General features: G+C 40.1%; 1 protein-coding gene across 1 annotated transcript in view; it reads right to left on the bottom strand.

The window, feature by feature from the left end:
• Positions 1 to 1,514: 1,514 nt before the first annotated feature.
• The window catches only part of CDH13 (cadherin 13), a 507,409-nt gene continuing 493,863 nt past the window's right edge, over positions 1,515 to 15,060 (bottom strand). The window contains exon 14 of the mRNA XM_054197628.1: positions 1,515 to 7,163. Within this exon, the coding sequence (XP_054053603.1) occupies positions 7,156 to 7,163 (8 nt within the window). The 3' untranslated portion in view covers positions 1,515 to 7,155. The remainder of the gene's footprint in view (positions 7,164 to 15,060) is intronic.

Raw genomic sequence — 15,060 nt, 5'->3', positions numbered from 1 at the left:
TTTTGCTGTGGCTTTCAGGTAATGACCTTTTGCTCAATTACACCACAAGTTTCACGTACGCTCTTTCATCCTCTACTTATTATGGACCACATAAAAAAAGGCCCCTTCAGAACGAATGTCTGATAAAGCATCAGCGATGGGCAGAAGCTGGAGGTAGGTCTCGGTGAAAGCAAGCTGCTGGGGCTTGTACTCAAATGTTTCCTTCAAATGTGCCCTCCCTCCCCCAGCTTCCTCTATTCTCAGATGGAGTAAAAGGCTATTTTCAGGGATATTCTCTCTTTATGTGTCTCTGTCACTTTAGATAACTTCCTAGAAGATCTGAAAAAAACAACTCACAGGAATTTCAGAAAGCCAACAGACTCCCTGGCAAAGAGGTAATAATGCCATAGTGCTATGATGCAAATTTCCTGCAGGGTTTTCATTCTCCCTAGCCTGCTATTATTTTTTCTGCCCTGGATTCTGGGCCAGAATTATTTGATTATTTGTTTATCTCACCTACTGGGCCCTTCTGCAATGTCTGGGAGCAGCTGACAGCACAGGAAAGCACACCCCACTTCCTTCCCCTTCAGATTATGAGAGCTCAGTGAAAAAAGAAAATAGCATCTTACAAACCTTAAGTCCTGCTACTGGGAACGCAGCTGGCTAACATGATAAGCCTTCTCAATGAAGTCTGTGGTTCCTGGTGTAGAAGGGCATTAAAGCAGTGCAAGCTTTTTTTGGGGGCAACCTGGCCCAGAGCAATTTAGGCTTGAAGGCAATATAAGGGCTCTAAATTTTGAAGTAAGAGTTTCTGAATCAGGGCAACAAGCAGAGCACATCTGCACACACATCTTAAGGCGGAGTTAAGCACAGGGAGGGAGGACATCAGGCATGACTACGCAATGCGTATGGCAGTACTAGCTGTTAAAAGCCACCTTGTGATCAGCCATGACAGCAGTGACAGAAATGCAGTCCCGTAGCATCCCACGGTGGTCCTCGCTGACTGATGTTTGTCAGCCTGTTTCTGCGTTGTTTACAACGTTTGCTCTTTGTGGCTGGCTGTTCTGTCTAAGGTGAACTGATGGAGGTAGGTGGGGATGGTGGCCAGGTGAAGCAGAAAGGAAGTGCAACAAAAATCCATCAAAGCTCCTGCAGAGAGTCCAGCTTAGGGACAGCTGACCCAGATTTAGCTCAGTGCAACTCTCTGTAATGAAAGTGGGGCTTTAGGAGGCAAATCATTGCTGTTACCTGAATGGATGCTGAATAACCTGCTACTGCTTTCTCAGGTGTTCAAACCTTATTTACTGCTCTAACCTCCAGATTCTTATTCTATAACCATGGCATGGTGATGACGAAGGCTGCAATTTATCTCTTTTATCCAGTTTCTAGCCCTTTGGCAGTCTCAAGGTCATTTTGTAGTCCTCCGTTCCTGTTGTATTGCGTCAGGAAGGTCTACGCCCAGACAACAGGTAAAAGCCCATACATCCTTTATTTGAGCATTTCACAAATAAATTACAAGTTTCTTTGCAACCACGTCATAAATCAAAACGTTTATTTACACCTCAGAAACAGCAAGCAATTCAGCAACTAGGGCCCAAAGGAAAGAGTAACTGAAAAAGTATCTGAATTAAGTATCTTTAAAATCAATCAAACAATTTTCCTCCTTGCTTGAACTTAAAAAAAAAAAAAGAAAGAAAATCATAAAAAAAATATCTTGGTGGTAACTTAAAGAGACAGAGTTTGTTATGGGGCAAATATGATTTTACAGGAGGGTTCTGTCTGAAATGGCAGTAATAACACAGCGTGTTTGTTCTGAATTCACCACCCCAGTCCACCAGACATGCTCTTACGCTACAGCCCCGGGCAGGGAGCGTATGCACGTACATACACAGTCAGTCTTTACACTACATTCATTTTAACCCCAAGTCATCGAATACAGTCATTTGCTGAGGCAGAGGAGGAGTGTGATGTTCAAAGGGGGGATGACACTCCCAAATAGCTGTCCCACTGAAAGCACAGTAATGCAGAATTCCGGCTATAAACCCTTCCCTTTCCGCTACTGGTGACCTGCTGATCCATGGACAACTAAAAATGAGTCAGTAAACAATTACGCATATCTCCAAATGCTGTAATTGTGTTACGAGGGGACAGCTAAAGGTAGCGTAAATACAACATGAGAGCTGGGATAAGCCAGCTTTTCATGTGGGGGTTTTTTGCTATTTTTCTTTCCTTTAAATCAGACCGGTTTGGCGTATGTAACCATGCTGTCCCTTAACTCACGTATTCAGCTACAATTCGTGGAATTAAACAGCTTATTTCAAGTCCCCATGTTGTAGTAGTCTCCCTCCATCTGCGTATATTTTATATATATATATTTATATGTGTATGTGTATATCTCTATATATCTACATATATACACACACATAGCAATTGTGCAACTAGTAACTTTCCGCTGAGAGCGTGAGTGTATCCGTTTCTTTTGGACAAATAGAAATCAACAATATCTTGATGTGAGGCAAGAGAACGGTGTAGTCAATGGGTTATGTGTTTTACATAGTAAAATAGTCAGCTAGATCTGCTTTAAATAGAATAGTTATAATGATAATTACTAACGTAATTTGCACGTTAATACTAAAGATGATAGATCACACAGTTAATTGAAAGAAAATAATTGCTATTTTAGTTCTTTATCTTTTGTTAGCATTGGACAGTGTGTCTCAAACAGGAGTTTCTAGAGATGCAATAAAGGGAAGATAGGATCAGCGTTTTGCCTTAGACTTGGTGTTCTCAAGCTGATGTGACTTTAATATAACTTATCTTGAGGGTTGTTTGTTTTTAATTAAATAAGACATTATTAAATCCATTCAGAAAGAAACTTAGCCTTTAGACGAACAGTGATGTAAAACTATTTGTGTACAAAATTCTGCTATGTTTCAAGTGGCAGAGTGTATTAGTAGCAATTGAGAAGAAAACTGGCAGCTTTCTCAGTATTTCAGACAGGAGGTGTTTGCAAAGGAAAGACCAATGATGTAAAAGTTGTTAATATAACACACGTATTTCTTTTTGTAGTGATAAAGCATTTAAGTTAGGGCCATACAAACTGATTGTAAGTCCATAATTTAATAAACGGGGTTTGTATTACAGTGATCTCTAACTAAATGACTACGCAAGAGACCAGGATGAATGATTTGACTACAGGCCAGAGCCATTTCAAATAAAGACGAAACCAAATCATGCTCGGTGCCTTAGAGACACGTTAAAGGGGCCGGTGAAGGGAGTGAGTCGTCTGCGGGAGGCATCTGAGCTGTAGGTTTCTCTGTATGTCACAAAAGACAGACTTTTGATAATATATAAGCACTCAACGATCCTGTGACAACTATTGCTGCTTTACTGTTCACAGCAGTAAAAGCAATACGTGGGGAGGTTTAGATGAAAAATTTCATCTAAATATGATTAACTGAATCTCAAACAGTTCTAGTAATGGCGTTGCTCTTTGATTTATACCAATGTAAACGTGATGAGAACAGTGCTCAGAAAGTGTATTAGCCAGTGTTCCGCTCCTACCTAATTTTCCTTGATAACCCAGTAGGAAATTCATCTCATTTCCCTTTGTTTTAATCTTCAGACCTACAGTTACTGAACAAAATGTATGTTAATAAATGCACACAGGCATACTGCAAAAGCACACACGTGAGATGTACAGACAAGGGTTCAACTAGGAAGTAGACCACAAATGAGACCTTTGTCTTGCTAACAAACTCTGCTCACTGACTGTTATACCCAATTTGTTTTTTAAACAGCAGACACTCTTTTCAAGTGAAATGGTTTTTTGCACAAGAAGTTCTGTGCATGTTACAAAATGAAAATTAACAAGTTTGCTGCCTTTCTCACTCTAGACGGCACTGTATGTCTACAAACATAGACTGAAATAAATGTTGTAGTGACCAAAATAGCTACGTAGAAGTAAGTGCTATGTTATAAAAACAGCAAGCTTGGCTGAACAAATGTTAAACATAATTAACTATAAAAAAATGGCAACCAATTTTTTTTAACTTCTCTACTAATACATTACTGTTGCTCCTTTGTTTCAGGAAATGGGCGTCATTTTTTGAGTCACAGTCATCAACCTTATTCAGGTAGGAAAACTCAGATTCTAATATGGTTCCTTACTTGTATAATGCTACAGAAAGTGCCACAATCTCTTGTTAAATGGGGTTTATTCTCAGGTACAGAGAGAGAGAAACATTAACATGGCAGCTTCATCTTCTCTTTGCATGCTTAGGTCCAGTGATTAGCTCCATCTGAAGCCTAGAGACACACAGTAAAGGCTGGGAGGCTTTAATCTAGGTGCCGAAATTAAGTGATAATGGTAAATGAAGGCTTTGATGCATCTTGATTCAGAGTTTCAGCCATGATACTGACCTCTCTACATGTCAAAAGGTTGCGGTATTATCCAAGGGGAAAGAGCTCTTGTCTTCGGGCACAACGTGGCAGAGTCTTCCCATTGTTAGTGTCGTTCCAGGCAGAAGAGATTTTGGTTCCTCATTTTGGATGCCCTTGGAGTGATCCACCAAATGCTATGTGAGCCTCGGTTTAAATGCGAAACGGGTAGCTTTATCTGGTACTTGAGAGAAATGACACTAATGTCAATGGGTATCTCTCCAGAGGTGGGTTTTGCTGGTTAGAGAGAGAAAGTAAGTAGAAAAAGAGTGTTTGTGGGGGAGGATAGTATAATTTCTTTTATTCAAGACAGAGGTTTTGTAGATCAAAGCATAGGGTGCAGTTTATCTTTGGGTGCATTTGGATGCATTCGTTAAATATACACGTTGAAAATCCAGTGGTGTTAGGCATTTGTTGATTTTTTTCCTTTTGAAAAATTCGCCTGAAAACTATATCTTTTTTAAGACATGATTGTTGATGATAAAGCAGCAGCATATGATTATTACAAGGCATGGGCAGAGAAAGACAACTAGAAGCATGCCCATGTTAATGTTTGAGATCAGGCGCTTCCCGCTGAAATGCCTGCAGCTGCCCAACAGCCCACTCCTGAAGCCCGTGCTCGAAGAAACTCCCGCTAACCTCAAAGTACCACTTTGGTAATTGAAACACCCGGAGCGTGCTGCCAGAGAAACAAGGGCAGTGGGAGATTTTCCTTGGTCAGGACTGCAGGAGTTAAGCTGGAAGAGAAAAACAGGTTCCTGTCTGAGGCAGCTTGTATCTTACCAAGAAATCTACAATGGTAGGAAAGTTCACAACACAAACTAATTTTTCCTTTGTCGCTGTTGTTATTACTCCTTTTGATTAAAAAAAGAAAAAAGACCTGTTTCATATTTGGTACAATACAGGAAGTCAGAGAAAAGCTATTGTACAGCAATTTTTAACCACCAACACACATTTAATATCTAGTGTAGCGTTATGGAAAACTAAATATATGTTTGGACTTTTTAATGCTTCCAAAAAGCTTTACTATTGAAACATATACGTGGTGTGGAAGATATGCTCATAATCTCACTGTAGTAAAGACAACATACAGTATGACTCATAAGTACTGTAAAAATGCTAACTAAAGAATGCAGCTGCAAAGTTCTATTGCATAAGGAAGCTTTCTTGTTTAAACTTTAAATAAGCAAGTTTATTAAAATATTCTAAGACACTTACCTTACCCTAGTTACTGGCAAGCTCTAATAAAAGCCACAGTCTGTCACTAGTATACTTTTTGTGTTAATTTTATAAAAATTTGGTGTGAGCTTTGATGGATCATTTACAATTTATTAACAAGATGATCATCTTGATACAGTTAGAAGGGTTTGGTTTTTTTTTTTTAACCTTACATGCTCACAGAATAAAAAAGGATTTATATTCATATGTAACGAACACCCTTTTTTTCCATGTCTGCAAACAAGTGTGGTAAGTTTACACACACAAAGAAATGCTCTTGTTACTCTTAACTGGAAACTGTGTGTACATGTGTATGTATGTATATATATATTCAAAACTATATATATGTGTGTGTGAATATATTTATAGAATTAGGGCATCTGTTTTCCTCCTTGCGCTTAGGCCTGTAATGGCAGCGGCCCGGAGGCTGGGAGAGAGACCAGTGCTTCTGAGAAACCCTTTGCTTTTGCTGTTCTAATCAGCGTCTCGCATGCAGACATCCACCTACGTAACTGTGTCTGCAGAGCTGACAAGAGGTTTAAATTTTGTAAACTGCCCCAGCAAATAATTATCCGCAGGAACATAAAAGAAGCTGACTTTAGCCCCTTTAAAATCAGGTCCAGCGCTCCCGTGGCTGTAAATCGTGACCCACAGAGTGCCGGTTGTGGCTGGCTGCTTCCCGCTTTCTCACAAATCAGAGCTGCGCAGAACCTCCCAGCGCTGCTCCCACTGAAATGGGGAGCGAAGGGCTGTGCTCCTGCTGGATCGTAAATTCCATCTGGGGCATAAGGAAAGCAGTTCAGATCAGAAACAAGCCAGAGGGGGCTTGCATTTCTTGTTTGCTGAACCTGAGGTACAAGAAGTGACACTGCAGAGCCCTGGGCCTGCTTTATTTGGTGTCAACAAAGTGGCTGTTGTAGCGGTACGATCGCAATAGGCTCTCTCCTTCTGGCCACACTATAAACAGCAAATACAGTAGGTTTAGCCATGGTAGAATAGTTACGATTCATCTGTGGCCGTATTATTCTGCTTTGTCCTTTGCTCGCTCCAGATGAATATTTTATAAAAGCTAAACCTGTCGTATAACTCTTCTCTCTATATAAATATATATATATACATACACTCATACATATACAAATACTAACCCACAGACAAAATATTTTCTGAACAGTTGAATAGCAACAAGTCAACAGATAGAAAAAAATGGAGTCAATCTGTTTTCTGCTCCCCCAAGGTCCGGTTTAGATGTCATGGTCTTTTAACATTCAGAGAAAAATTCGCATAAACCTTGCGTCTTGCAAGAGGAATCCATTAATAAATGGAAGTTAGGGTAGAGGCTGTCAAACACCAATGTATAGTCGGACAGATTAAGTGAGTTTGCAAATTAAACGGACTCTGGAGCAACTGAGGCCTGGTAGAGAAGAACAGTAACTGTAAACTGCAATCTTCAGATCTGACGTTTTCTTTTTTCGCGTTGCCGTGGCAACTCGGTAGGACAGCTTCAAATGTCAGGAGTTCTTACAGACCTAAACGATGGGAAACGCGTGTGATTATTACTACACAGATCACAGTATCTTCTAACTTTTTGGTTTTTCCCCCCTGTAAAATTACTGACTGAGTGCATGCACACCGTTCAGTAATTAAATATAAATTATCCAGGTTCAGAAGCAATTATTTGTGAAGACAGAAATCTCCAAGAGGAAACCCCAAAGGGTCACCTGGGGCATTCAGAGACCTTCGTAGGGCAATTCAGGAAGATGCAGTGCGGAGGTCTGTGCGTAAATCTCAGGCCAGGACCCGATTCTCCCCCTCGGACACCTCGATCATCTGCGTTAGCGCAGGAACGCAAGTGAAATGCCAGCGAGTCACTCCCTTGCGTGTGCACACACTGACAAGCAAAGAGCAAACAAACAATATCTTTTCAAAAATAGCAGCTTTATAGTGCCTTATAGTTTGTGCATATCCCAGGGAATAAAAAAGCTGGCATATCATATTAATGTTGCTACAGAAATATAAATCTTATGTGGACTGTCTAACTTTTGGTTTTATTTTTTTTTTTAAATAAAGTGAGGGTGGCACAACTTGAATTATTGTACCTATTTTAGATGGGCACTCTGATAATACAAAAGTAGTAAAGAAATTCAGAAAAACAGGGATCAGGAGCAAATGTAACATTGGCTATAGCTATTAGTCACTTTCCACCAGTTTCACTTGGATGCTAGTAAATTGCAAATATTTGGCTTTGCAATAAAAACACATAATAATATTAGCAAAACACATAGCTAAATTTGATTTTGCTTCTCTCAAACAAATACAAAATCTGACCTTACAGTGTTGGCTTACTGGTTGTACTGGTTTTAGGTGGGATGGAGTTAATTCTCTTCATAGCAGCTCGTATGGTGCTATGTTTTGAATCTGTGACCAAAACAGCGTCGATAACACACCGATGCTTTAGTTATTGCTGAGTTGTGCTTACGCAGCATGGCGTCAGGGCGCTTTCTGTTTCTCCTGCTGCCCCACCAGCGAGTAGGCTGAGGGGGCACAAGAAGCTGGGGAGGGGACACAGCCAGGACAGCTGACCCCAAAGCAATGTCCCATGCCATGTGACGTCTTGCTCAGTAACAAAAGCTGGGGGAAAGAAGGAGGAAGTGGGAGGACATTTGGAGTTATGGTGTTTGTCTGCCCAAGTAACCATTATGCGTGATGGAGCCCTGCTTTCCTGGAGATGGCTGAACATCAACCTGCTGATGGGAAGTAGTGAATTAATTCCTTGTGTTGTTTTCCTTTGCATGCAGCTTTTGCTTTGCCTATTAAACTGTCTTTATCTCAACCCACAAGTTTTCTCACTTTTCCCCTTCTGATTCTCCTCCCCATCCTGCTGTGAGCTGCTGCCTGCAGGGGTTAAACCACACCAGTGCATTGATGGATTTATGCTCTCTATCCTGGGAGGAGACAACTGCGGTATCAAAACACAAAAACGCAAGTCAAACATCAGAACTCACAAACACTCAGGAATTATTTGTCTAATATATAATTGCAGTTGTACATTTAAATGGTGCAACATCAATAGTTTTGTCACAACCACAGACACACGAAGCATAAATAGTAACGTAACAGTCATTATTGAATGCTGGCTTTTAATTAACTGCTTTTCTTTCGGGGCAAATCAAGTTTAATATAATTATTGATAAGGCTATTTTGTTTTATCTGGTTCTTCCTTGCTATTATCTTGGTATTATTTGAATTGACTTCAATATTAAAGTCTTTCATGTAGGGGCCTGTCCAGATGGGCCACGCAGCAAGGCAGGCACCTGGCTAGCAGGCGACAGCCTGTCCTTTCACTGCAGCATGACTTCGGTTCTCTTCAATAAAGGTAAGCAAAGCAAATTAAGCAAGTGTAAGAATCCATAGAGGGGTTGATGGATGGGACTCGCTGAAGTGAGAAGCATCACTGAGATTTCCAAATAAGATAAAAACTGGAATTGCTTGGCACGTGGATTTTTAATATGCTGTTTAAAGAAAAGGTCTGGTCATAAAATTAGGATCCAGACTTACATATAGGAAATTTGCAATCATGACTGCCAAAGTTTGAATATATTTGGATTGGGGAGTCCAGCTGGGACTAAATTCCATAAACAACTTGATCTCCTGGGGTAGTGAAAAGCAAGAGTTCAGGACTCTGATCTCAGACCATCTGAAGAATAGCATTTCCAGATCGCAATGAAGCTTAGTATCATTAAAGGGCATTTGTTCAATCCTGACTCAAAGGAAATAACACTAGCTTTTGAATTGGCAAAGCTACTCTGAATCTTTAGGAGATCCCTGGAGGTCTTCCTGCTAAGGACAGGCACTTGTATATGACGAATGAACAGCAGCTGTGGCGCTGAATTTCTGTACAATCCATAGGCTGAAACTTCACCAGAGGAATCTGACAGCACAAAATTTATAAATATCACACAAATTCAAGCAGCTAGTGACTGCTTCACCAACAGCTTGTAAATAAAGGGCAATATGTTGATTTATGTGCAGACCTGAAGAAAAGCTTGTATATTTTACATCATATTGACAGATATAATGAATGTTACTACCTTATCATAACACCTTGCCTTTTCTGAGTAAACTGTGTGCTAAAACTAGTTAGTTCAGCTTTAATTATGATTATGTTTTTCCCTCTGCTAGTCTTTTATCTGTTGAAGGCTAGCCTCTCTCTCTCACCATGTAAGCAGGCTTTTGATTCTCCCTGTTAGCCCACCTGCCTCTTCCAGCCCCACCCCAGCTCTTCTCCCTTTCATCTCAGAGCTCTACAGTCCCTGCCTGGACTTTCTTTCTACTGGAATTGCTTCTCAACTTCATCCTTTCTGATGCCTTTCTGATGCCTATCAGCTTCCTTTGAGCCATTTAATCACATGCCTGGAAATCTGATGTTCCCTTGACTCCTGTGACTATCTCCTCCTGTCATTTTACTTTGATTTCTCTAACCACTTTTCCAGCATGTCCTTCTGTCTCATTCCCTCCAACACAGGAAACCTTTTTTCCCCCCACTTTAATTTCTTCCCCTTCTCTGTGACACCATTCATACAAATTCAGCAGTCAGTTCAGTGATGACAATTCAGAGATCTTACTCCCTTTACCTGCTTTTCCACTTAGTTAAAATGTCGACATCTAGCTTCGATACCTTTTCCATGTTTAGCTGACAGCTCTGCGCAGCTAAAACTGAGCTTTGTTTCCCCTAAAGCATTCCCTTCTAGTTCTTCCTTTGATTGCTCAGGACAACACTACCATCCTGCCTCCTGTTCAAGGCTAAAAACAGAAACAAACTGGAGAAGGTTTTTGTCATGGAATCTCCTTTCTGGGTCTGTATATTTAGGTTATGTCTTAATCTAGATGACTCTTTCCCACACATCATCCCAAAGGGATTTTTCTAGCCATTCAAACAGCTAAATCTCCTACCCAGGCTCTCCTCAGTTAGCAGCTTTGCAACATTCAAGCTACCGTGCTCGTATCCTGCCAGTCTTTAGCTGTACACAGCATTTCCCCTAGTCTGCCACCTTGACAAAAACCTCTGTTACTCTGACTCCTTCACGGCCCCTTCCCTATTGCACATGTTTTCCTGGATTAGCCCTACTTGACCTGTGTTTCCTCTCATTCATAGTCCATGATGGCAGCTTTCATTGACATGTTTTCAAAGAAACCTGGTTGGGCTTTTCCCCAGGCTTTCTCATGTAATAGGAGGAGCTCCCTGCGAGCATCCATAAAATGCTGTCTCCTTAACATCTGCTTTTGCTGACACATCTACAGAAATCTTGGCATTGGCACAGGGTGCCAAGACTACTATGAATTCAGTTCAGCCCTTTCACCAGCCTTAACTGAAATTGTGTTAAAAGAATTATCTTATTCCAGACATTGGAAGGATAGTATATACCCCTCTGCTCATTAATGATGACTTTTGACCCTTTTGTAAAGGTGGATTGCTAAAGGACTAGTTTTTGGCTTTTAAAATCAGATTTAACATTCAAAATTATGGTCTGTAAAATTTCAGTAGATGATAAGCTTTGGTCGTTCCAGTAAGAACACTGGAGATCAAATCTGTCTTCGTTCTTTCTGTTGCACACAAAGTTGATACACAATTGCTTATGTCCAACAGAGAAGTTAGTCCAACTTTTAGTTTCTGTGTTTAATAACATAGTTTATCAAATTTACTTTCTAAAAATATTCTGATATAGTCATATAAGGTGGTATTGGACGAGCATTCTGGCCAGTAACTCCCTTAATATAAAATCTACAGAAATCAAGAACAATCAAAGTATTGTGCAGAAAACTCAATGATGAATGTGAGCAGATCCACTGAAATCAACAGTGTTGCTGATTTGTTATAAAGTGTGTTATAACAATTTGTTATAAATTCTTTGGGGATCTGATAAGCATCTGGTCCATATTTAAAATCTCTCTGTTCTCCCAACTGGATTTACAATGTTCATTATTTTTTTCTGTATAGGAATTGTAGTTTTCTTGTCTGTCTGTTTTTCCCTTTTCTTATTTTTTTTTTCTTTATTCTCCCCATAAAGAAGGACCAAATGAAAGTTCCAGAAACACACACACACACACACTGCCAAATTATTAGGGACTGCTTGTTATTTAAACATCTAATCTGAAGACTACTGACTTGCGGTGTTTATCCACTGACTTCAATGGGGTTGTGTTGATGTGGTTTTGGTGTTTTTTTTTTTTTTTTTTTTTTTTTTGGACCCATTCTTATGTATTTTATACCATGCATGATGTAAAGCTTGCAGCTGGCGACAGCACATAAAAGATATTAGTATTTAAGGAATACTGCAAACATAAAATGTGCAAATAATGTGTGTAGGGAGCACATTTGTTGATCCGTGCTATCTCTTTTAGGAAGTTAATGCCCTGGTGAGCCTGTGCCTGGCAGGTTTCGTTCTGTACACTAATGATCATTATGCCTAGTAATTGTTTTCTTTGTATTGGCTGTTAAGAACAACGCTGTCTCCATAGCTGGTCTCAGCACTCAGGAATTATTACACACCATGTGTTGCTTTAAACGTGATTTCTGTCTACCTACAAGAAGTAATTTGCTGCATGTGGCTGCCGGCATGAAAGCCACAAAGGCAGTGTGTGCATCGTTCTCTTACGTGGTCAGCCCTTAAGGTACCCGGGGAATGCACAAGCAGCATAAAGCTAGCATAGCTATCTATAATTTCTTTCTCAGAAATCACTCTCACTGAAGTCTCTAATGTGATCTTCACCATTTTTATCTCACAGTTCTCCTCTGCTCTACCTCTTCGACACTTGAGAGACACATCCAGCCACATTCCTTTTAAGGTAGCAGTCAAATAGTGAGACAGCAGTGAAATAAGCAGGGTTATTTTTATGTGCTTGCTGTCTGAATTATTACTGTTGTGGTTAATGGGTCTCAGGTAAGAAAGCACAGCTCGTTAGAAACAAATGGTGCCTGTTGGCATTGGTACTTTGGTGTTGCAAAATGGTGTTTGCTTTTGCTAGTCAAGAAAACTGACATTGTACACGTTTATCTGGATCTAACGTAGTAATAGCATGGAGTGTAATAATGCTATAGGAATATAGGTCTAAGTATGCAGTTTAGGGTAGGGAGATTCGTGATGTAGAAACTTAAATGTCTATTGATGTTGACTGCATTTGGAAAGAGTTGAGGATGGTGGCAAACTCCGCAGGACAGGTCTGAGTTGTCATCTACTCATGGGGTTTCGGATGTCGAATTGGCTCAGAAAAGGAGCAAGCCACCTAATACAGACTAAGTGTTTATAATATCGGCTTCTTTAATGACCATAGCTACCTGTCTATTTCACAGGGGGCTAATTTAAGGTTTATTCCTTATGGTGATCCACATGATAGAAGAAAATGGAGAAAAAATGCACGTAACTTTTTAAGACAAAGTTTTCATAATGCCCCACCCTAGGAAAAAGGCAACTGGTAGCATGTAACCTCATTCGCTATGTTTCAGGTTACCAAGAGCACATAATTCCAGCAGAACCCTTCTAATCAGCCAATAAATAATCTCGTTTGCAAAATGACTTCTGTTCTCAGAAAATGCTTTGGCATTTCCCAGGCACTCTAGCTTTCCCCGTTGCAGCCTTAGCTTTCTCTGAACATATTTACATATTAGTGATTCAATTCCCTGCTTATTTTAAAGAAACCGGTCTAAACTGAGTAATTCGAAGCCTTTGAAAGATATATTCCTTAGGAGACCAAAATCAGCCCCCATTACACAGACTATCCTTCCTACATTGCAGTTAAAACCTCGTAAAAATTAAAGGCATTTAAGTTTCCTGCTGAACCTCTGTACAGGAATGAACTTCACCCAAGTGCATTCATCCTCTAATTCCCATTTAAGATAGAGAAGAGAGTTAACACAGCTGGAATTTGAAGTTCAACTCATGCATGCTCCATTTCTTTCAGATTTCATTCAATTACCCTCTCATCAGAAATATTACATTAATCTTCACATAATTAAAAGTCTACATTACATCATGGACTTTATTGAAACCTCAGTAATGTTCAAGAGGTAACGCGAAAACGGTAGAAGAGATCAGAACCGTGTTTCTGATTAGGCAGCTAATCAACATCCAGGTACGTCTTTCCTGGATTTACCATCTATAAAAGGACATTAATTAGATACAGAGTTCTTAGTTTAGCCCTCACGTAGAACTTAGAAGAAAGTAAATGGTTTTCATGTACATCACTAGTTGACTTGTCATGGGTAGTTTTCAACACCAAAAATGTAACTGTTTGCACCATATCCCTATAAATGATAACATTTTGCACTCTTGTGTAAAATAATGATTTAATAGCTAACGCTCTTCTGTGACGCCGTCAGAGGTCCAAAGCGCTGTCTAGGCTTTGCTGCAAGTGCCAAAATCCAGTGATCACTGGGTTTCGAGTACCCTGGTATTGTGTTCTCAAAAAAAGAAGGGAAGCTTTTCACCCCCAGTCTCTCTGAATTTGAAAGCCTGAAACAGCTATCTCCTCTGACAGATACCGCGTGTCCTTATTCCTGCAATTAAGAAATTTGGGTTTAGTATCAGCAGGTATGCTTGCGAGTAGAGCAAATTAGCGATCTCTCTGAACAAGTAATACACTGTGGAAAAGCTTATAAGGAAGAGAGAAGTAAATGAGTTTATCCTGAAAATTTGCAGTTTATAACATTGTATATAATTTGTTTCCCATTTATATGAGAAAATGATTTCCAAGTTCTTAATGATAGGAAAAACACAGTTTGCATTAGTACTGTGTTTGTGAAATGAGCATCTCATAATTCTTCTCAAAGCTCCAGTAGGCTCTCGTATATCAATGTCAATATTTAACTTCAGGAGCTAAAATTCCAGCACGTGCTATACAATTGGCCAAAATTGGCAAGACAGTGGAGAAACATGCCAATCCAAACTAATCAGCTTGCGCAGGGGGATAAGGTGCTCAGGCTGAAATTCTTTTCAAAGGGGAGCTGTTTGACACCAGCAGGTGATATTTTCAAGAGCGTGTCTTATGCTTATTTATCGTAAGACTATACTGGCAGACCCGAAACAGTGCGGATCTATGCCAAAGTGCTCTTACTCCTCTGACTTCTGGCAAGGGCCTTGCTCCCTGTTGAATCCTTGTTTCTGCTTCACCTCTTCCTTGTCATGTACCCACATACGCTCCGATGTAATGGGCTGTTCTGAGGAAGTGCAAAGCGTATGTGCCTATAAGAAGCACCATCTGAGAGAAAAGCTCCTCGGATCAACTAAAAGACTCATTATCTTTGCTTAGAAATTCACCAACATGTACTACCCGCTGCAGTGCAGCACTACGCTTATCAAATAAAGCATCTTCTATTAAAATTCCTGCTCACTAGGGGTATGATGTATCTTACTGGGAGGCGGGTGTGGT

The sequence above is a fragment of the Rissa tridactyla genome, chromosome 4 (genome assembly GCF_028500815.1).
Source record: "Rissa tridactyla isolate bRisTri1 chromosome 4, bRisTri1.patW.cur.20221130, whole genome shotgun sequence".
Taxonomy (NCBI): Eukaryota; Metazoa; Chordata; class Aves; order Charadriiformes; family Laridae; genus Rissa; species Rissa tridactyla.
This window is presented reverse-complemented; position numbering and strand designations above follow the sequence as displayed.